Here is a 23,205-nt window from a genome sequence, read left to right as displayed (position 1 = left end):
AGTCCTGTATGTGGGTGCTGTTGAGAGCAGCACCTCATGTGTGTGGCTGGCCGTGTCAGTGTCCTCTGTCTGCATTTGCCTGTCTGTCTGTCTGTCTGTCTGTCTCTGGGGTACACGATCAGCTTTGCTACCAGTTGATTCTCAAGTGGGAAAGCAGCAGCCACATCCATCAGTCTGAGACCCAGGCCTCTAGACAGACCTCTGGGTCCCTGGACAAGGCACCAGCTGCCACACAGGAGGAACCCCCAGGACCTGGAGCTGCTAGAGAGGATGGCCACTTATAATACTGCTTAAGGGGTGTCTAAGCATTTCAAGACCAAATTTTAACTCACCTTTTGATCTCCCAATTTGAAGGCTGGCCTCATCATATCAGAGGATATAAAATTCACTGAAACCTCTTTCATCCTTATTTGCTAGTCCACCAGTCATTGAACTCTGGATTGAACTCTAGTTCTTTTGGATATGAGGGGTTATGCAGTAAGAGATTCCCCAGAGAGGTCTGGCAGGATATGTGCAGCAAGGCAGAGGTACTACTAAGACTTCTAATGCACTATGTTTTTCCACATAAAGAACAGACATAAACATCAGGTTCTACAACACACTTACTCTGAATTAAAAAAAAATAAATCAGAACTAATGCATCAAGAAATGCAGTGGCCAATTGCAAGCATGAAGAGATTTGAAAACAAATTTGAGTTTTGATGAAATTCAGGTGCAGGATATTCCATATAGATCTTGAACACGTCACCAGAGGAAGTTATTGAGGTTAAACAGATAAGAAATTCAGGAAAGCATTGGATATATGAAGAATATTCAGTTTCTTATTAGCATCTGCCACTGAAATTTTGGAAAGCGTATTTTTGTCTTTTTTTCGGGCTGTAAACCAATCTCTGTACTGTATTTCATCACTGACATCATGATTCCTGGGCAAATTATTGTGTGTTTGTTCACAGTGGTACACATAAATGTTTCAGGGATTATGAGTTTCCATTCCTGCTGTCTAGGTGATGACCTGTTGAGACAGTGGTTGTCAGCTCTTCTGAAAACTGCTTTACTTGCCTAATTTCCTTTATAGCTGTTGAGTTCTTGGGTTAACCACAAGTGATGTTTTCAGAATTCTCAGCACAACTGATTTTCCTCAAATTTGAGTCTTACCACAGAATACAACTCCAACATTACAGCTCTACTTCCCAAGCAGATAATGGACAACTACAGCCACAATAATCAATAAATAAACAATGCTATGAATTCAGCTGAGTGTAGTACTTTTATTCTGTTTAAACTTCCACATGTCCAGACAACTCAAGCACCAAGCTTGAAAAAGCTTGAGCAAGCTTGAAGAGGCTCTCCTACCAGCCCGTGGTCCTTCAGCAAAATATGAACAGATCCTGGGCAATGTTTGGTGATTTCTGTTGAAAAACACTTCATATTTTCTTGTATTTCTGTTAATTGAGCAAACTTCACCAGAGTGATACTGGTCCCAAGTCACCTTCTAGAGAACAATTTCCTCTGTAAAACACTATTGTCATTATTATATTCTGGTTCCATAGGGAGCAACATAAGCTGCAAGACAAAGTACACAACGCTACAGAAAGCCAAGAAGCACTGTGTGGCATTCAAGAAGCTAGCAGTTCATCCCAAGTCTAGTGTGGGGAAAGCAGCCTGTGTACATGCATGTATCACAGGAGCCTGGATATGGGTTCTCTACTCAGTGATGAAGTTCTTCTGAATGGGTGGGGTGCTTGCACAGCACCAAAGTCCTGAGAAACATCAAGTCCCCAAGACAGATCGTTGTTTCATGTGGCCTGACAAGCACATAAGTGTCACTGCTGCACTTGTGTCACACATTTTTTACCTTTCATTGAAGGGTAGAGATTGATGGTCAAGATTCTTGTTGTTCATAGCATTTCTGCTCCAGTACTTTTCATAGCCTTTGTCCATTTTATCCGCTTGGGTGTGAGTTTACATCCCCGAAGCTGTATTGACAAATAATTACCCAGGATACTGCAACAGGAACAGTCCAGCACAAAACTTCATGTGCCTTCCACATGCAACTAAGTCCAAACCCACCATTGGAAGGTCTCAGAACACTGGCTTGCCCACTACCAACCTCTGGGATAAGTTTATACTTATTCTACTACGTTCAAATTAGACATAAAAAATACATTTCCTGGGATGATTTAAAAAGCCAGGTGGACAATCACAATAATATGCAGCTACGTATCTATAACAATAAAACTAGACAAGACAGGGGTTTATTTCATTCTATTGCTAATTTGAACATGATCAAAATAGCTGAGTTCTACCATTTCATTAGAAAGGGCCACCTCCACAGAGAAGGTGTCTCCCTAGTCAGCTTCTCAGTAGGTGTTAAGAGGGCACCTGGGGGAGCTGTGGCTTCAAATCCTGTCCAGTAGAGAGTTGAAAAAGGTCTTACCCAATGTTTTAATGCCATAATACCTTTCCGCAGAAAGGTATTATGTCTGCTCCAATTTTGTTTGGGACTCCAGAAGCAGTTCCCACACTGTGAGTGTCTACAGTTAGATAGCTGGTCTGCTGACCTTTGCTGGTAAAGACTAAAACTGCACAAACCAATTTGGAGCCAGCATGGGGGGAGCAGAGGATAACCACAAAGACTGGTCTGAAAGAAAAATTGAGGGGCTGGAACCACCAGTTTAGTTCACAGGTGTCGGGCCAAGTCCATGAGACCCTCAAAAATATCTTGAAAGAATTTGATTACTTTGCAGAAAGACTCCCAGAATGCAGTTTCTGGAGGCACAAAATCCATCAGAGTTTAAATACATCCGGTTCCCTGACACAGTCAGGCACTGGGAAACAGGTCACAAAATTAGTTACATTACCAGAACTGAATTATCTATAGTGTTATTTCATGTCTCTGTAATTCCTGAGCATTTTATAACTACTCTTTCCTCATGCCAACCTTCGAAAAACATTGATGGCTGTTCCACTCGACTCAGTTATCCTCACAGAGATGAAGCTCAGGAGCAACCATGGAGGAGAGAACAAAGGAAAAAGTCAGCCTGGGGGCTATTTTACATAGCAGCATTTGGCTTGTAATGATGAAAAGAAATAGAAGCTCTGCCTCAGTTGCTTTCTCCCAGTGCTTCCTGTGCCACACTTCATCACACAATTGCTAAGGATGAAAGGAGGAGAAGTAATACAAATGCACAGGTTAGCAAGTGCAGGACACACTCTGATGCAAAGTTTTTGGTGGCCCCACTCAGATGCACTGCAAAAATACACAAGTATGTATGTGAGGGTGATGAGACACAAGAAGAGGTTGCCCAGAGAAGCTGTGGATGTTCCATCCCTGGAAGCATTCGAGGCAAGGTTCAATAGGGCTTTGAGCAACCTGGTCTAGTGCAAGGTGTTCCTGCTTACAGCAGCAGGGTTGGAATGAGATGATCTTTAAGGTGCTTTCCAACCCAGACCATCCTGTGATCCTATAATTCTACATGCCCAGTTTGTCAGGCCTGTAGTGCATTTTTGTAACTAACCTTTACTCCATATGATCTGCTCCCTTCAAGTAATATTCAGGTCAAGGATAACAAGCACCAGACCCACCAGGCCTATGACTAGTGAAAGATCAACCGGAGAGAGACCAGAGGAGAGAACACATCACCAGCCTGGCTGCTGTGTAAAGCCAGAATGCATTCAGGACCCTGAGGTCTTGCAGTGTTCTGTATAAGAAGGAATATACAATGAGGTGGTGGTGCTGTCTTCTACTCTGGCCCAGATATATTTCATTCCCCACAGTGCTGCTGCTAACTGTGATACTTAGCCTCTCCTTTCTCTGTTCCCCTCAGCAAACTGAGGCTTTGTTCGGGTTTAGTTCTTCTGGAGGTGGACTGAGATGAGATCAAGAGCTGAAAAGCCTGCTAAGAAAGCTGGAACATTTGCTGTTCCTCCTCTAATGTTCCGTAGAAGGATAAGAAAAAGAAGTACGTTTTATAGGCAACAGAAAAGGTAGCAAGGTATGTGTAAATGCATAAGAAGGGAAACCTGAGGGTTTATTGTCTTACTGGGGCAGGTGACTGCTATGTTTCCAAATTACCGAGCTCAACACATTGGTTCCAAGTCCTCCCATGCATGAATATGAGACCTTCCCAGGCAATGAAACTCCCCTAAGAGGAGGGAGGGATATGTTGCTCACAAAATGAGTGTGATCACAAGAGGGTGTGCTATGCAAACATAGAAAACAATTCATTATGACTTCCACACTTCTTACATTCAGCAGTCAACAACATGTCCATTTCACGCAGGCAGTGAAGGGATTCCAACAATTTGGGAAGTCTGGGCAATGAACTCAGCAGAAAACTTGCTCCCCTTCCTGCTCTAGAGACTTTACTAGCTAAAGAGAACTATTTACACAGGTATCCAATGGTGGGATGCTCAGAAGACTTTATTAGCTCAGCAGGACTGTTTACAGGAGCAGCCAGTGATGGCTGATCACAAGACTTAGCTAAGGGGGAACTATTTACAACGAGGTGCTCCGAGTTGAAGTGCTGAACGAGATGTCCATGGAGGTGTTGTGCCGGTAGCAGTGTGGCCTGGCGATGTACTCCATGACGCTGGAGAGCCCTGGCACCACGCAGCAGCTGACGGCGCCGCGGGTGATGCCCATGCTGTGGGCGTTGTACCACTCGTTGGTGTCCTCCTTGTAGAACTCGGTAGCCACGGTGCTGCTGGACCCGTTAAAGCCCCCGACCACGAACAACAGGCCGTCCATCACCTCGATGCCAAAGTTGCTGCGTGGGTTTAGCATGGAGGGCACGGCGTGCCAGTCATTGGTGACGGGGTTATACGCTTCCACGGTCTGGTGCCAGCTGTTTTCATCAAACCCTCCAACCTGTGAATGCCAAAGGGACAGAGTTGAAAGGGGCCTTCCCTCAGCCAGATCCTGTCACGCACCAGTGAGATGGGAGCTGCTCCTGCCTCCCTGGCGGTGGTCTGAGCATGGTGGAGAGCACAGGATTTCAGAACATGGCACTTGCTTATTGCAGTCTGTTCCCTCGGGAGCTTCCCAAGGCACTGTGTGCAGCTGTCAGATTTGACAGTTCTCCAGGGCTTGGATGCAGTCCATGGAGAAGATAAACAATGAATGAACAGGCCCAAGCCCTGCTGTGTGCTGCTGATGCTGTTGGTAGTGGCAGAAGATAAGTTGTTTGCTGCAGCTGCTTAAACATTGCCCACATCTTTTTCTTACCAAAAAGCGTGCGATGGGTGATAACATTCTTGGTAAGTCCATCAACTGTTCTGGTTCTGACTTCCCTAAACCTCACATAAACACATGGCCAGCCTGGTGTTGTGGGAACTGCAGCCATGCAAAAGCCTGCAGTGCAGGGTGGTGGTGGCCCTTACCGCGTACACCTGGTTCCCGTACCCCATCACCCCAAGCCCTCTCCTCCTGCTGCTCATCGGGGCGATCAGGGACCACTGGTTTGTGGCAGGGTCAAACACTTCAGCTGAGCTCAGGCACTGATCACCATCAAAGCCACCACAGATGTACACCTGGAGACAGGAGAGAGAGGAAAGTGCCTGGGGAGCAGTTAGACCATTGGTGAGACAGTCTGTTGGAGAGAAAATGAGTGGTGTGGCTGGATTTTTGGGGTGTCTTGTTTTGTTTTAGGAGGGGAATGAGAATGTCATCCTGAGTTTGAAGTAGCAGCACTACAGGGAGTTGAAGCCAGCAGGATTTAGACCCTTAATTTCCCAAGCTGCATGAAGCAGACAGGTCTGGTATTGTACCTTTGGCCAGGAAAAGGGCTGGTGGGCACCAGGTGGGCTGCTGGGGGGCAGCAGCTCCAGAAGAGTTTTCACACTCCTGGTCACATCTCTGCCACACGAGGGAGATGCTGTTTTATATCTCTAGGTCCAGGATTTAATGAATTGTTACAAATCCAGTGAAGGTTTATGTGAACTTTCTTCATGTTGCAACTCTCCATCCTCTCCCCGTCCATTTACCTTTCCATTCAGCGTGGTCGCGTTGGCGTCGCTCCTCTGCTCGTGCATGGGGGTGACAAGGGTCCACTGGTCGGTGTCTGGGTCATAGCGCTCCGCTGTGTTGAGCTCTATGTACCCGTCAAACCCTCCCATGGCGTAGATGAAGTTGTCCACGACGGTGACGCTGACATAGCGGCGCCGTGAGTGTATGGGTGCCACCTGCTGCCACGCCTTCTGGAGTGGGTCAAACCGCTTGACAATGTCTAAATAATCTGTGCCATCAAATCCGCCGATGACGTAGACGTAGCCTTTCAAATACACCGAGCCGTGGTAGGTAACAGGGCTCTCTTGCTCCCAGGGGATGTTCAGCCACTTGTCGGTGCGGCCGTCGTAGGTCTCGATGGTGCTGGTGGCGCTGCCCCCGCTCCAGCCCCCGATGGCAAAGAGGATGGGGTAGGGCAGGCGCGGCCGGGTGAGTGGGTTGGCGTTGGCTGAGGCGCTCTGGCCATCTGAGTTCAGGTCGTAGATTTCTGACAGGGCACTGATGATATCTTTGCACCCGGCATTGTCCTTCACGTACTCGTGAGCTTTGACGTTGTTCATGAAGTAGTCAGACGGTAGGAGTGCCAGTCGAACCTGGAACATGCAAGGAAGAGGTTAGAATACTAATGCTGATGGTTTCCCCCTCGGCAGCCTTTGGGGACAGCTTCAAAGCTGTGCTGCACCCACCTTGCTCAGCAAGCAGGCGATGTACTGCCTCCTGTTCTGCGGGTCGTGAGCGATCCACCTCAGCACAGCCTCAAACACGGCTTCTTCTCTCTTCACGTTGAGCTCGTCCTTCTCGATGATGTGTGCCAGCTCCTCAGCAGAGAGGTCTAGGAACTCCTCGGACACCTGGGACACCTCCTCAAAGTGGTGCAGGATGTACACACATGCGGCTGCGCGCAGGTCGGGGCAGTAGTAATAGTCAGTGAACCTGCAGATGCCAATGCAGTTCTCAAAGCACAGCCTAGAAATGAGGAACTCGCAGCACAGGTTGACAATGTCCATGAAGTTGAACTGGTCTGCAGCAACCAGCAAACTCTCAACGTTGTCCTCCGTGATCGGTACTGTCCCAGTGTAGGCGTAATTGATGATGAGACCCATAATTTCAGCTGAAACACCGGGGATTTGATAGACCATCTGTAGCAGTACGTTCGGATACATGTCCAGAATAAAGACAAGTGCCAAAAAATACTCAAGCACACAAAATATCTTTTATTACAGTGAGAATAATAATAATAGTAATAAACTTAGCAAGAGGAATTAAAAACTAAAAAGAAAAAAAAAGGATACAAAATAACTATCTTATCGGGTGGCATTAAAACAAATACTACGAACAGCATTTAATACAGTATTAACTAGTGAAAAAGGGATACCAAAAAAGGATCTTAACACAATATTATGGATAACACGACATTGGTTAGTAAAAAGGGAAACTAAAGGAAAAAATACTATAAACATAAAAGGGGAATTAAAGGAACACCAAAAGGATATTAAAAAGTTTGTTCTCTCAGTTGCTTCCTATCAATAAACTGTGCTTACCCACACAGACAGGCCAGGGCTGTCAGGATCTGCAGCAGCTGGTCGGTACCCATGCTTAGCGGGCGTCCCCGCGGAGCAACACAGTCTCGGTGGTAGGATGAGTATCGCTCAACTCAGCAGCTCTGACACCCCATTTTTATCAGTTCCACATTACACTACGTAGGGCCAGTACCCAGTATAAGGTGATGCCTGAATGGCAGCCAAACACCGCCTGATCATTACCTCATGGCAACAGTCTGCGCATGCCCTACTTGTAGGGCAAGGGGCGAGCGACCCCTGCCCACATAATCTTCCTCCCATCATCATCTTTCTCACCCCTATGTATGACCTCTACCATTGTGTTTCAAGGGTAGATGTATCTATCTTGCAATATGTAGCAAAACCAAGGAAGAACTCAGCTCTGATAATAGGGGATATCAGGCTGACTTGCTAAAAAGCACAATGGACCTTACAATTAGCTTGTGCCATGAAGTTACATTGTACCATACTCTAGCTGGTTTCACATCCTAATATGATTCCATTCTCACACCTCTATGCTCCATTGATCATCTAATTCAAAAGTACCCCCCTTACACCATCTTGTCTGCACAGTTGTTAAACAGAGTCCTGAAAACACAGCACTGCTGCATTAAATCCTGTCCTTGTGTAACAGACAGATAACATACAAATGCCAAAAATTATGTTTCACCATTGTTTCTGCCTGTCAAAAACTTCCTACCAAAACTTCTGTGTCAGCTTTCCACCAAAAGTTCTCACCAGAGTCTTCCCACAGGAGTTTTCCTGCCAAAAGATCCTGGTATTGTTCACAGTTATCATATCTCTGTGAACATCTGAACAGGGCTACGTGCCAAAACACCATAGACTACCTCCTTTGAACACTAGAAAAGCTGAAGAGAAATTTGGGAAAATCAGGGAACGAGGAATGGGAGAGTTGGCTATAACTGCTAACTCGCCCTCCGCCTCACCCTCGCCTTTCCTTCTACCGCCTGGAAGCTGGCTGTCCGAAGCTAGACCCCTGCTCTCTGGGAGTGGACCAGGACCCACCGTGCTTCCTGCATGTGTTTTTCCACCCTAACCCTATTTCTGAGAGGTACAGCAGGATCGAGGCCTCTGCACAAGCCTGAGACAGGGCCGGTGTGAGTGACAGCGTGAGCTGCGGAGAAGCCAACATCCTGGCTGCATTTCAGACCCCCTGCAGCTAAAGAGATAACATCACACCGAAATCGGCAGAGACTACAGAAAAAAAAGGGGCAAAACTGCTTCTTTCTCTCCCTCTTCCCCCCTCCCCCTCCATAAATAAGCTTGGACGAAAAGGTAGTTTGTTGGTGGTAATCTTTTTCTTTGCTCCTAAAAATTAATCTTAGCATTTTCTCACCTTTTCTTATTTTTTCCTCCTTCTCTTTGCATCTCTTAGCAATTAATAAAACAGTTTTGGTCTCAACAGATAACTTGTATGAGTTTTAATTTTGCTCAAGGGAACATTCGAATCTAAAAGGTCTTTCTGCAATATTTAAGCAGATTGTAACACCTTGGGTCCCCTGTGTTTCCCGAACTCCCAGGACAACAGTTTAGGCACTGGCAGGAGCCCTGCTGGGAGGCCCCATAGTTTATTAATTAATGTTTTACTTGCTGGTTGTTTGAAAAAGGAGATACAGCCTCTGGCTGGGGACAGGGAGCACCGGGGTGAACGGCCCTCATAAAATCGCAAAATGGCCTGGGTTGGAGGGGACCTTAAGGATTATCCCATTCCAACCCCTGCCATGGGTAGGAACTCCTTCCACTAGACCAGGTTGCTCCAAGCCCCATCCAACCTGGCCTTGGACACTTCCAGAGATGGGGCAGTCACAGCTTCTCTGGGCAACCTGTGCCAAGACCTCACCTGGCTCACAGGGAGGAATTTTTTCCAACTATCTAATATAAACCTCTGTCAGTGTGATGCCATTACCCCTTGTCCTGTCACTCCAGGCCTTTGTAAATAAATCCTTGTGTTTCCAGTACTGACCCGAAGTAGACACTGCAACAAGAGAGGATTTGCTTGTGAGCCTTGAATTCCATTCCATCTATGCTTATGATCACATCACAGGGTCTCCCTTCAAGGCGGAGCTCGTTGGAGATGCTGCAATTCCCTTCGCTCATCTCCCTTTCCATGTTGGAGGATGACTGTCTGGTGGGTGTGGAGCTATCCCCCACGTTGGAGTCAGAGGCAGTGGACCTATCCGACGCGTGTGGAACACTGGTGTTGCCTGCAAACATCCAGCGCTGAACCCACGCGCTGGCTCTGGATTGCGACCCGTGATGACATCACAACCACAAGGGTGACCCAGGCCCAACATTCCCTGGTTGCCCGGCGCCTTCACTTCCCCTCGGCCCTGGTTATGCTGAACCCCAGGCCTGCACAATGTTAATGGTTGCTTGGAGCAAAATCGTCTGTGTGATCCCCCAGCATAAGAATAATTAATAATAATAAATAATCCTCAGTATTATTTTGCCAGAGTGTAAAAGTCCCGAAAGGTGGGCACTGACTGCTGCTGAAGTGTCTTGTGCCACCTCACCCAGGAGGAAGCTGAGGCACAGCCCAGCTCCTGTCAGTGCTGAAGTCGCACACACTGCCCCTGATTTGTCACTCGAGGTGTGCCAGGGGAGGTTTAGGTTGGATATTGGGAAAGTTTTTTCCCCAAAAGGGCTGTCCAGCCCTGGCACAGCTGCCCAGGGCAGCAGCCGTGGCGTCCTCATCCCTGTACAGGTTTAAAAGCCGTGTGGCTCTTGGGGACATGGGTTAGTGGTGGCCTTGGCAGTGCTGGGGGACGGTTCTCTGCGGGCATTTCCCGCACAGGGTTCCGCGACTCCGCGTCCCCGGCGCTGCGGGGCGGTTCAGTGCCGGGCGCCCTTGCCCGCGGCTTCTTTATTGGAATCTTTCCTTTCTGCTTCGCCCTCCCCGCTCGCTGCGGCAGAAACGAAGCCGCCGGTCCCGCCCCGCGCTGCTGCGGGCGCCGGGGGAGGCGCAGGCGGGACACAGGGGGTCCCCCCGCACCCCCTACCCCGAGCACGCCCCGAGTCCCCCCCGGCCCCGCGGCCCCGTTCCAGTCCCGTCCCCCCGGCCCCGCCCCGCAGCTGCGCGGCCCGCGGGAGCGGAGCGGGAGCGATGGTGAGCGGGGTCCGCGGGCCGGGAGCCCGGGCTGGGGCAGCGGCGGCCCCGGGGCTGGGCGGGGGAGCGCGGCCAGGAGGGCGCTGGAGGGTCCTCGGTCCCACCAGGGCGGCACCGAGCGGGGTCTCTGCTCTGCCCGCAGGTGCCCGAGCTGGAGAAAGCCACGGTCCGGATCCGGCAGCCCGAGCGCGTGCGGGGGATCCTCCGGACCCTCCGGGAGCAGGGGGTGGCCAAGCTGCAGGTACCGGCCCCGGCGGGGCAGGGGGTGCATCGCTCACGCTCCGTCCTTGTCTCAGCTGGCCCTTCCTCGCCCCCCCGGCTGCGGCGCGGTGTGCGGGCGGAGGGGAGAAGCCCCAGAGGAGACGGAGGACGGGGCTGGTGGCTCGGGTCCCCGGACGGTCCTTTTGGCTCCCGGTTATGAAGCTCAAACCGTGCCCCACTCCCCAAACCCCTCCTCCGCCCAGGCAGGATGGAGCCATTCGGTGCTGATAATAGCGCCGGGGTGGGAGCGTGAGCAGCACTTTCAAGTCTTGTCTGGTCATTGGAGATTGAGGTGTACCCATCTTACACAGCACCAAACAGACAGCAGAAATATTCTGTTCACAAGTCTTCACTGTTTTATTCTATTGTAGAAGGTGTTGTCATGAACCATTATATGTAATCTGGAGCCCTAACAGGCAAGACATAAAAACATTACGAAGTAGAGACATAAAATATCAACCTCTCTTTCGCAGCTGTGCTCATATGACCAAAATACGTTCTAATAAACAGGTCAGTGGTATGTAAATCTTCTTACAAGGCACTGAAGGTGAAAAAATTGTAATTTAGTTGGGCTCATATAGCTAAACAACAGCTATGTTATAGCAACATTATAATCTCCCCAAAGCATTATGGGATAACATGAAATCATTCTTCTGCAAGAGAAGGATAAATAACACTTTCATCAAAATATCTTCTCCTGTATTGGGTAGGTCAAACCAGTTAATAGTGTTAATCATCCAGACTCAGGAAAAGAAGGCAGTTTAAGAACACCCCAAAGAACGGGTGAACCACCCAGAGTCTTCTATTTCATTTTTTCACGTAGGTTTCTTTTTTTATTATTTATTTATTTTTAAGGCAACAGCCCTGCAACTTGGGTCCCCCTGTGTTTCAGTGCAGCATTATCATGTGCAAAGTCAAAGCCAGCAGCGGAAGGAAGAGAGAACGGGAACGCTGGTGAGCACTGCTGGCGTCTGTGCGGGTGTGGCTGGACCGCCCGTGGCCCCGGGGCTGGGATTCCACCGTGATGTAGCCATTAATGATGCGGATCCGGGGAGGATGGTCGGTAGCACTGCAAGGCAAGAGAAGAACATCAGTCCAGACCCAGCCCAGAACTGCCCAACAGCCACAGAGCAGGAGGTGGTCAGTCTCTGTTCCCCACTGTTAGTCTTCTGGGTTCACGGGAATGGTCTCTTGTACAAGTTACACTCTCACCAAAAGTCTTTGTCTCCCAATGGCAGAGTGCTGTCTTGTCCCTTCCTCACAAGCGTGGGCAGCTCCCGTGCCAGCCCACAAGGACGAGGGTGCTACCCGGCTGAACTACGGAGTAGTCTTGAAGAGCAACAAGCAAGAGAGATTGAGGAGGGTGAAAACACCAGGAAAATACCTGCCCTGTCTCAGGTCTACCCAGCCTGCCCATTGCTCCCACAATCAGTCAGGAGGGTAAGATGACCATATTCCTAGTGCCTTTCAGCTAAGCAGTAAATATATAAGAACAATACAAGCATTGTTGCAGAGGAGTGTTGCTGGAGTGAGATATCCTTTCTCAACTGAGTACATCTTCCTCAGCCATGCTTCATGCATCTTAGTGTGGACCAAACTTGTTTTTATACTTCCACAGGTCATGAATTACAAAGAGATTGCATGTCATACTTTAAGGAGAGGAAAAGTCACATCCAGAAGCACGTCCTAGAGTCACCAGGAAAAATCACCACATTCCAGAGTATTTCCCATGAAAGTGAGTACTCTGACGTGGTGATAAACAAGAACTGAATCAGAGCCCACATGGTGCTGAATTCCCATTATGGCAATACATGACAGAGGAGAGAAAACTCTGTGCTGTAGGTTGCTAATGTGAACTGTCCCGAACTGGGGGAGAGCACATACTGCAGCAAGCCGAGAGTCAGAAGGGTCACATGCAACACTGGTGTTGTTCTCCTTGGCAATGGACTGAAAGCAATACTTGATCCCATAGCTGTAGGGCTGACATAAATCCCAGGGCCTCCTGGTGCTCTGTGGAACCTGAAGACAAATTTGGATGAAACTAAAAGCAAGTCCACCTGGCAAATACAAAAGCTGCTGCACCAGCTGCTGTTCATCATTCTTGTCTTATTTTGGCCCATTAAGCAAAAATATGCTTTGGGAAACTGAAGGCAATTAGTATCCTTTTTAAAAACATTTACTCTTCCTTACCCGAAGGGTTCCCCTGAAGATTTGAACAATAGCTGGAGTGAAGCCAGCTGGCAGCACATCAAAGAAGTACAACTGGCAGCTAATGCGTACAGGGGCACAAACCAAAGCCATTCTGCCAAGCCCACTACAAGACTGTATTAAAATCCCTTGAGCTGCACCTTTCACATTTTCAGGCTGACAGAAGGAATCGCAGAACCATTTGGGTTGGAAAAGACCTTTAAGATCATCGAGTCCAACTGCAAACCTGAAAGCTGTGAATGCCCTGGCAAAAAGAACCTGTGCCTGAGCACCCCGAGGAACGGTTAGAGCAAGGGCTGAGACTCCCAGCGAGACGTGCCCTGCACACGAGCCAGGCTGAGCCCAGAGGTGTTGGATCTCCGCGGGAACAGACGCGGCTGCTCCACGAGGTGGGGCTGTCAGCTCATCCCACGCCTGCCCGGGAGCCTGGGCAGAGAGAGCGGAGACAACCCCTGCTTTACAGAAACCCAGCGCACGGACGGGCTTTGTGCCCGACTGGCAGCCGCTTTCCCTCGGCAATCTCCCAGGCATCGCTTGTCTTTCCCAGTACTGTCATGCAACAGCTCCACGTCCAGACGTTCAAGCTCTCTGCTACTAAGGGCTCACCCCTAAAATTAATCTGTCACCTAGCATCTGGATAAGTTTCTAGCGCAAAGGATGACTTAATTAGCAGGGGAAGAAAGGAAACATTCTGAAAGAAAAGAAAGAAAAATGGCATTTGCTGCTCTCATATTTGTGCAGCAGTTTCCTAAGCTGCCGTATTAGCTTTGCTTTTGCTGCACTACTGCCTAGCAGTACTTGCAAAACAGTATGTAGCCTTAATGTACCTCCAATTTAATCCCAGTAGCACATCTTCCCATCTTCCCTCATCTTCTGAAGGCACTGATACTGCAAGTGCACACGTATCTCACAGTCACTGCCCACTGACTTCCCTGAGCTTTGTGGGAAAAACTGCACGTGAAAACCTGAACATGTCACAGCAGAGGCAGGGGGGAGCTTAAGGCAGTCAGTCCTTACCATTTCAACTAAACAGTCTATGAACAGAAACTCCCAAAACCCATTTGCAATCAGCTGATAGCAACTGCATTAATAGAAAGTAAATGATGCAAGGTTATCTGACAGGAGGGAAACATTAAGGTATACATCAGCCACAGGCCCAAGTATAGGTAGTGAGGGAAAAGCTGGTTTTTTTTTTTTTTTGCAGGCTGCTGTAGTACTTGCAGGTAAGTAAGCTCTTCTGTATAACACATAACTAAGGGTTATGTGTGGACCTTTGCCCCACAGCACACTCAGTTTTTTATATCAACTCCATCATCCACTAGGCTGTTGTGCTTTTTGAGACTGGAAGAATACGGAGACTGGAAATACTGCATGAATATTGTCCAAATGCAAGGAGTACATATGTCAGGTATGACAGTTTCCACACATGCAGCAGTTCTTGGATAACAGCCCAAGACTTTGACCTGTACCAACTACCACTGGACCCACCCTTCTGTGATAGAGAGGACTGCCATACACTCACAATTCCTCTAGATCATTCCAGTGCAAAATGATCTAGACAAGGCTTCCACTTGTTTTGGGCCTCATTTTTCACAAACCTAACCATGGGGAGGAAAAAAAAAAAGCTATTTTGTCACTTTAAGCACAAGCAGTCTTGTGTAAAGTTTTCAGAAAGAATCATGGTGAGGGAGAAGGTCAGATCCCATCCTCAGGGTGTATCTAGCCCCAGCAGAGGTTCGGTGGATCAAATTAAACAGTCTAAGTAAAGCCCATTCTGCATGACAAACCATCCCCCCTCCCCAGCCCTGAACTACCTTTCTTCAAGGCGAACCCAGAGGTCGTTAAACTGTCGCAATCTGCGTTTCTTCTGCTGCTGCTTCTTCTTCTTCTTTTTGTACTTTCTGTCTACCTTATCCAGCACATCGATGCTGTCAGGCAGTAGCAGGTGAGGCAGGAACTCTTCCTTCTCCTCCTCCTCCTTCTGGGGGTGCAATGGCAGTGGGAGCTCCTGGGACGTGGCATAGGGACTGTGTGATGATGAAAAGGCTAACAAGGTTTTGGGAGATTTTTGGCTGGAAGAAAGAGGGAACACAGACAACATTTGAAAGGGCTTTGAGGCAAAATCATGATACAGATACTATCAAGGCACATGTATATAAAATAGGCGTTTCTCCCTGACATATTGGCTGGATGCTCATTTCCCTGCCTTATATTTCTGCCCCTTCTTTCTTAAGTCAATATTCTGATCAAAATAGTTCTCTTTAACAAAAAAAAAAAAGCTTTGGAAAAGCGGCAATCTGGATCTGAGGAAAGAATGCAATCTGGCTCAGGGCAGAATAACTCTTGGTAATAAGTTTACCTACTTAGAAAGAGACAAAAATGGAATCACCCTCAAAATCAGAGAAGGTCAAACCTCGCTCCTTTGGTCTACTACACATCCTCTGCTGTACTGCAGAACACAGACCAGATTATCCCTTTCAGCATTTCCTACCCAGAGCCAAGTAACTCTGGGGAAGTGGCAGAGACAAAATGACTAAAGCCCACTAAGTGATGAAGCCAGTCCTGGATCAACAACTCTCACTGGTAGCTAAAAAGCAGATTGTGGTCATGGCTACAGAAATGCATCTTGCAAAATTACTGTCTTTGAAGGGAATAGCTCAAGATACCATTAATGGTAATGGGAGACCTGGCTACCCTGGACAAAGAGAAGGCTGAGGTTCTCAACAACTTCTGTGCCTCATTCTTCAACAGCAAGGGCCCCAGGCATACCACTGAAGTCAGGAAAGACTCGGAGAATGAAGACCCCAAGCTCACTGTAAGAGAGCATCAGGTTCAAGACCATCTAAGGAATCTGGATTTGCACAAGTCTGTGGGACCTGATGAGATTCATCTGCATGTCCTGAGAGAGCAGGCAGATGAAGTTGTTGAGCCACTATCCAGTTTCTGAAAAATTGTGGTAGTTAGGTGAAGTTCCTGAGGACTGGAAAAAAGGAAATATAACTTTCGTTTTTAAAAAGCAGAAAGCAGAAGACCCAGGGAACTACAGACCAGTCAGTCTCACCTCTGTGCCATGCAAGATAGCAGAGCAGATTCTTCTAGAAACTATGCTAAGGCACATGGAAAACAAAGAGGTGATTGGTGACAGCTAACATGGCTGGAGAAGAGAAGGTTGCATGGAGACCTCACAGCAACATTCCAGTATCTGATGGGGGCCTATGGCTACGCAGCTTCCTGCAAAGGTGATAAACTGAAAAAGCCAACAATCAGCTCCATGCTAATTACTGAAGCTCTGCTTCTTTATACTTAGAGCAAACAACATCTCTATTCACTCACAGCTTTGCTGGCCCACACTTCTCATTGTCTGGAACAAAGCAATTTGCCCTCTTCTTTATGAGCATCTTGGGCAAACCTACAAGCTCAATCCATTCTGAGTGCACAGAGAACCCAACAGGAATATCTGACTGATCTTTATGGCTATGTAAAGAGAAGAGAAGAAATCCAACAGTCTTCTGTAAGAAGATTAAATTGGAGACTGGCTTGGACTGAAATTCAGAATGGTAACAGAAAACCTGTGTTGGTTTCAGCTGGGGTAGAGTTAAGTTTCTTCATAGTGGCTAGTACAGGGCTATGTATTGGGTTTCTGCTGAACACAGGGTTGATAGAGATGTTTTTGTTGTTGCTGGGTGGGGCTAGAAGAGATCCAGGGCCTTTTCCGCTTTTCATGCTGCCACGCTGACAGGGAGGTTGGGAGGAGACACAGCTGGGACAGGTGACCCAAACTGACCACAGGGATATTCCATACCATATGAAATCATGATCAGTATATAGAGCTGTGGGGAAGAAAGAGGAAGGTGGGGCATTTGGAGTGATGGTGTTTGCCTTCCCCAGTAACCATTACATATGATGGGGCCCAGCTCTCCTGGAGCTGGCTGAACACCTGCCTGCCTACAGGAAGCAGTGAATTAATTCCTTGTTTTGCTTTGCTGGTGTGTGTGGCTTTTGCTTTCCCCATTAAACTGTCTTTATCTCAAGCCATGAGTTTTCTGGCTTTTTCCCTTTCAATTCTCTCCCTAGTCCCTCTGGTGGGAGAGTGAGCAAGCAGCTGAGCGGGGCTTGGCTGCTGGCTGGGGTTAAACCATAACAAAACCACAGACCATCGGCAAGAAACCTGGCTTTAAAAACTGAAATCTTCTCAGAACTGTGTTCTCTTTCCAGCTTCCAGTGGCACAAAAAGGAGGAGGTCAAAAAGGGACATGTTTCAGGATGGCTGCAGTTTTCAAGCTAGCCCATCACTGGGTGCACGTTTATTTGATGGTGAATGAAAAGAGTCCTTCCTGGAGAAGGAGGAATAAAATTGTAGACTGAAACATGAAAGCAAGAGCAGATGGAAAACAAAGATAATTTGTCTTATTTCCTGCCAGGAAAATCATAGACTGGTCACATGGTAAAGTTTATTTGACAGAGACTGATGCAGAATAGGCCTTAGGCTATCAATCTCTTTCAAAATCCTTGAGATTGTCACACTCTGTCACACTTTATCACCTCTGAACTATCACAACCCTTCAGCTCTCCTCTTCAGCTGCCTCACATCACCTGCACTTTAACTCCACCTTACAGAGTGATCCCCCACTAGCTGTCTCCGCTCACCTGATTTGATCTGGTTGAAGGCCCTCTGCCTAGGATTCCCTTTTCCCCATCTTCTCTTCACTGTGTTTGTTCTTTAATTGTCTAAGTCACAGCAGGGAGAGGAGTGGGCACCCCTGCTCCACTGTAGACTAGAGTGCCATGCTGTCTGCAGCCATCCCCACAGAACTCATGGCCGTATCATGCTGGAGCTCAGCACTGCTACAGGTACAGGATGAGCTGCATCCTGCATGGCCAGCCATTTGTTGTGGTAGATGCAGCCTCAGACAGTATTATTAGACACCCATGTACATAACCTCCTTTGCAACACTTCCTGCAGGCAGTTCATCCAGGGACCGAATAAGCAACCAGTGGAAAAGGCACACAGATGCAGAAGGATGTCCTTCCTCCCCCAGGCCAGTTCCTTCTCCCAGCACAGCAGCTAAGGGAGGAGTCAGGAAGCACCTTAATTATGGCTGTGATTGTGATGACTGTTTTACAATATATAAATGCATTCCAAAGTCAGGAACAACATTTAAAACCAGAAGGAGCTTAATTGAACTTGTGGTACCATTCATAAACCGTCTTTTGCACTGCTGCCTTGTTGGAGAACCTCTTTTGCCTTCCCTGCTTTGGAGACAGCAGGGAGAAGGAACCCTTTTGCCTCCACCAGGGGCATTCATCCCATCCCATTTCCCCTGCAAATGGCCAGCACACCTCAGGCAGCCCTGTCTAAAGGTGAAATTGTGTTACTGCACACAGTCATTTGCCTGCTACAGGAAAACAAGTATAACAATCCTGTATCTTTCTTGGTTCCTACATACAGATATCTACAAGATACCTCACAAGAGACTTTTTGTTTAGCCAGAGCACAGGAAGCAGCAGACTGTGCTGCTACTGCACAATGTCATGTTGCAGGGAAGGGAGACAACTGCAGACTTCCTTCTTCTTGTGTTTTACAACATCTCAGCCCCACTGTATCCAACACCAGAACAGTTGCTTGAATTCTCTGTCTCAGTTCAACTACTTGACATTTTTTTCCTCTCTCAATTTTGTATGGTAAAACAGTCCACAGGCACTGTCTGGACTGTGTGCAGCACTGCTGTCTAGGACAATGGCTGGATATGGTTCCACACTTATGTGGCTAGACTGGGTTTACTGTCACAGACTGCCCTGTTATTTCTCCTAGAACAAGCCCAGGATAGCAATCAAGGGAAATCCTCTATCCAGTTCCTAGAACTCTGACACATGCTTGCCACAGGTCTTTCCCCCATGTCATATACTCTTTTCTTTTTTCTTGAAACATATTTCATATTTTTAAATATATTTCCAAGTCATCCAGAAACATTAATAGTGAAGTGCCATCTTCTGTAGCTTATTCGGTCAGCTTCAATATCAAGACTCCAGGAAAGATGTTCTGTCCAGTAGTTCCAATGAGAGGTTTAAGATGCAACTCATGCCAAACTGAGGGCTTTCAAAGGCACAAGACTCACTGGCTGGACAATGAACTCCCATGATGTAGTCAGAGAATTGGGTGCCAGCTACCCCAAGTGTTCTTGATACCAAACTTCCTGATGAGTTAAAATCTATCCCTCCTTTCCATAATTGTCTGCCTTTGATTTCTTTACAACCACATCTTTACAGAGAAGTATCAGATCTTGTTTATTCTGAAGTACCTATTAAGCTGTCTTTCTTTAAGCTTTAAGAAGCTGCTACAGCAGTTTTTAGGAATACCTAAGCTAAAAGTGAGAAAACCAACACGAGAATATCAATGCAAACTGTTTGGTTTTCTTGTTTGTTTGTTTGTTTTAATAAATCCTTCAAACAATGATACACTGGAGTTTCTAGAATGATTCAAGTGTTACAGAATCAATAAGTCTTATACTTAAGCACAGGGGCCTTCTCCTTATCAGACCACCTGCCCATTGGTGGCAACAGGGTTAGAGGCTGGCATTCATATATGAGTGGGGATAAGTCTTGGCTCAGTTTTTTTCAGTGCACATAGAGTTAATGATATATGTCCATGCCAAGAATCATCACAAAAATATGATCTGCCAGAGTTTGAATCTTATGGTTTTAGACAGCAGCAAAAGTGATGTAAAGAGAAAGGTGAAGTAACAAGAGTATGAGAAAAATATCTATTATTTTGTACCACATCTGTGGAGCCCTTGGCACAGACCAAGACTCTTCTCTGTGCTCTCTGCACAAAAGCTGATGGTCCTGTCTGAGAGCATCATATCAGAATTGTGGGGGAGGAGGAACAGAGATGTAAACAGAGAGGAACAGCATGCTTGGCACAGAAGGTAAAAAGAAAACAGCACCATAATTGGGACCAAACCTTTTCTCCATTGTGGTCTTTTAGCAGTGACTACAAGGAGGAGTGGGCATAGCTGACAGACACGTATTTGGTAAGATTCTGGAGAAGGGGGAGACAAGGATTGCAGATCCTAAGCTGGTGGCAAGAATTCCAGGAAGAGGTGACTCAAAAGCACATGTAATTCTCAGCAGAGAGTGGAGGAGGAGATTATCTGGCATCTGTAGTTACTGAAACCATGGAGATGGATAAAAGCATCCAGTGAGAGATAAAAGAGGCAGTAAGGGTATATCCCAAAGGACAGGATGAACCAGAACAACAAGTACCTTGGCTTAAAAATGCAGAAGAGAGCAGGGGACATGAGAGCAATCAGTCATGAGCACAGCTTGCAAAGAGACTGGGTAGACTCTGGGCATTCAGATTCCAGGCTGACAGAGAGTAATCAGAAAAAATGAAAAATAGTGGTGTAAAAGAAGGACAGTAAAAGGCAGGGCACTCAAACACATAAAAGGGAGGAAGAAGTGTGAAAGCCTTATGTGGTATGAGACAGCATCCAGATCTGATGTACCAAGCATGCATAGTCTGTGCTTTTCATTTAAGAGTTCAAACTTACAGAGGAGGAAAATGTTATTTCAATTAAAAAAAAACCCAAACAAACATAAAACCAAAAATAACGCAAACAAACCACAAAAAAAAAAAGTAAACAAAATCTTGTTTCCAAACTAGCTCATGGAAGAGAAAAGCAAACTTCTGGGAAGGAGAGAAGGAGCCTAGTTGAGTGTTAGGTATAGTTCCTTCTGCCACTGCTTCTTCATGATTGTTTACAAACCCAGCCCTCAATGGCTGCTCAGCTAGGTGAAAGCATGCATTACTTGTTGATGGCTTGTCCAGCTGGAGTGTGTTCTACCTCGTACCCTTCTCTCCTCAAAACATCAATCACTGCGTTGTTGCCCATGAAGTGACCTGCAGTTAAAAGAAAAATTACATCAGAACTCAACAAGCACACAGAAAGAAGGAGAAGAACAACAAAGTCCTTCCTCATCACAGGAGGTGTGCCACACTCAGGGGAGGCAGGGCTTTCTCTCTCCCGACCAGCATGCACCAGAAACACAGGATATCTAATGAGTGATTGCTGAACTTTCCCAAGGTCACTTCAAATACTACATTCTGCCTTTCTAAAATGCAGATGTGATTGCAGTTCCTCTGGTTCCCCAGGTTATTGCACAGTGGGCTGTCCAGGGAGGTGGTAGAGTCACCATTCCTGAAGGTGTTTAAGGAAAGACTGGACGTGGCACTTAGTGCTGTGATCTGATTGACACGGTGGTGTCCAGCCAAAGGTTGGACTTGATGATTTCAGGGGTCTTTTCCAACCTAATTGATTCTATGATTCTGTGATTATCAGGCCATTGTGGCTTATGTTGTGGGAACAAGTGATAAAGTTCTGACATCGCTGTTCAAGAGCAGCACTGAGCCTACAGTTGCTGGTGACACAAAAATAGGTCAGAATATGGCCACATTTCAACACTCTCCAGCAGTTGTTCAGTTATCACTAACAATTTTTTAATTATTAAAAACCATCCAACTGTAGAGAACAAAAAATAACTCTGAAAACCAATGACTTAGGTCAACCCCTTTCATTCCTCTGTATATGCCACTGGGGTCAGGAACCTGACTTCAGTCATGTTGACAAAAGTTTTGAAAATACTTAGATAGTTCTGCCCTAATTCTGTGATTTACATCTCCACTCCATTTTCAGAGAGATGTGGTGGCCATAATTTGGCCATAAGACCATCTTTTGGCATCATAGTGCATATATGACTGCTCAAAGGGTGCAGGAGTAATGCTGTAAGGACTGTATGCTCTGCACACAGAATGTCTTCCACTGTCACTTTCACACCTCATCAGACCAGGCTGCTGAGAAGCAGATGGAGAACAAAGGCCTTGCACAGTCCCTCATAGTTCTAGCTTTCATGAAACATTTTTTCATTTAACAGCCTGCATTAATTAAAATTAGCCTTGAGCAAATTACTTATTAGAGTGATCCCTTGCTTCTGCAGATGCAAGCAGTGCTAAACTTGACAAACTGTTCTCTGCTAAGATTGTTCATAAATACATGGCAATAAAACCACCAGAATTATCATAGTAGCCAGGGAAAGCAGGAAGTTATAAAGAGAATTCCAAGAGTGGTGAGATTATTAGGAGACTAAACATAATGAACTCCTGACTTTTCACTCCAAAATTGGTTCAGTGAATTCGAGCACAAAATTCCACTTTCTCATGCCACAATAGCAAAGTGCTCATGAACTACCAGCTTCAGGCATGACAGTATCATGATGGTATCATCTGAGCACAGATATTTATGAAGATGAACTTTCCCCCAGAACCTAAGAACACAAACCAATCTAGCTCAAATGAAACCTTTTAACCAAGCACTGCAATGCACACCCATGGGTACCATATTTTCTCCCCTAGTAATTGGATTTTTTCCTCAGCTCCTCAGCTTATATTTTGTCTTCAGAAGGAGTAAAGCTGATGTGCTGTTACGTGAACCTAACCTAATACTGTTGATATCTGTTTCTTGCTGAATAGTTCAGCCCCAGAAATTCTCTAACTGAGAATTCCCTCATGTCAGCAAAAAGACCAGATGCAGCAGGGAACAGTAATGAGCGTAATCAAATATTGTTAATGAGTAAAATCAGCCATCAGAAAACAAACACTAGGTATAAGATGCCAGATCTACTTTCTGTCTCTCACCTTTAACACAGAGGAGAAGTGTGTGCAAAAGGAAGAGGAGAGGGAACAACTGCTCCTCCACACAGCAGAAGAAGGGGTGGCTTCCAAAAGATGATCTGTCCCTTGTAACTGACAGTGATGTAGGAAAGACTTTTAGAGAAATGCCTCTGTATTGACAGGGGATGGGGGCAAGTTCAGACTAGGTATTCGCATGGTGCAGGCAATGCTGGGGGAATTGAGTCCCATCTTCGGAAGTGAAAAGCAGTGTCAAGGCTCTGAACTCATATTTTCCTAATCCAAGTCTTTCAAGAGGAAAGGGACAAGGCATAAGGATAAGCAATCTGTAGGGCAATCTATGGTGTGAAAATAATTT

The 23,205-nt window shown here is 46.7% G+C and overlaps 2 protein-coding genes across 3 annotated transcripts in view; both read right to left on the bottom strand.

The window, feature by feature from the left end:
• Nucleotides 1-4,409: 4,409 nt before the first annotated feature.
• Nucleotides 4,410-10,423, bottom strand: LOC127466593 (kelch-like protein 10). The gene is made up of 6 exons (XM_051777529.1): nucleotides 9,551-10,423; nucleotides 8,124-8,154; nucleotides 6,694-7,146; nucleotides 5,986-6,600; nucleotides 5,383-5,532; nucleotides 4,410-4,870 (listed from the first exon to the last, which is right to left on the bottom strand). Exons 1-6 carry the CDS (start codon nucleotides 9,799-9,801, stop codon nucleotides 4,499-4,501), a joined length of 1,872 nt encoding a protein of 623 aa, XP_051633489.1. The 5' UTR covers nucleotides 9,802-10,423; the 3' UTR covers nucleotides 4,410-4,498.
• Nucleotides 10,424-11,018: 595 nt separating this feature from the next.
• The window catches only part of LOC127466577 (metalloprotease TIKI1-like), a 67,745-nt gene continuing 55,558 nt past the window's right edge, over nucleotides 11,019-23,205 (bottom strand). The window contains exons 4-6 of one of the 2 annotated variants that reach the window (XM_051777493.1): nucleotides 20,972-21,062; nucleotides 14,977-15,234; nucleotides 11,019-12,023 (exon numbers count right to left, since the gene is read on the bottom strand). In XM_051777493.1, the coding sequence (XP_051633453.1) occupies nucleotides 11,843-12,023; nucleotides 14,977-15,234; nucleotides 20,972-21,062 (530 nt within the window). In that variant the 3' untranslated portion in view covers nucleotides 11,019-11,842. The remainder of the gene's footprint in view (nucleotides 12,024-14,976; nucleotides 15,235-20,971; nucleotides 21,063-23,205) is intronic. The other variant, XM_051777492.1, reaches the window with a different exon arrangement.

The sequence above is a fragment of the Manacus candei genome, unplaced genomic scaffold (assembly GCF_025592945.1).
Source record: "Manacus candei isolate 608988 ecotype Guabito, Panama unplaced genomic scaffold, ASM2559294v1 h1tg000010l, whole genome shotgun sequence".
In the NCBI taxonomy this organism is placed as follows: domain Eukaryota; kingdom Metazoa; phylum Chordata; class Aves; order Passeriformes; family Pipridae; genus Manacus; species Manacus candei.
This window is presented reverse-complemented; position numbering and strand designations above follow the sequence as displayed.

Coding starts and splice junctions, on each gene's coding strand:
- LOC127466593 (XM_051777529.1), bottom strand. CDS start 9,801: ATGTTTGCAGGCAACACCAGTGTTCCACACGCGTCGGATAGGTCCACT. Junction 8,155..9,550: donor TGTTGCAGTGTCTACTTCGG/GTCAGTACTGGA, acceptor CTGTGTTTTCAG/GACTCTGTTTAACAACTGTG. Junction 6,601..6,693: donor TCGCCTGCTTGCTGAGCAAG/GTGGGTGCAGCA, acceptor TGCATGTTCCAG/GTTCGACTGGCACTCCTACC.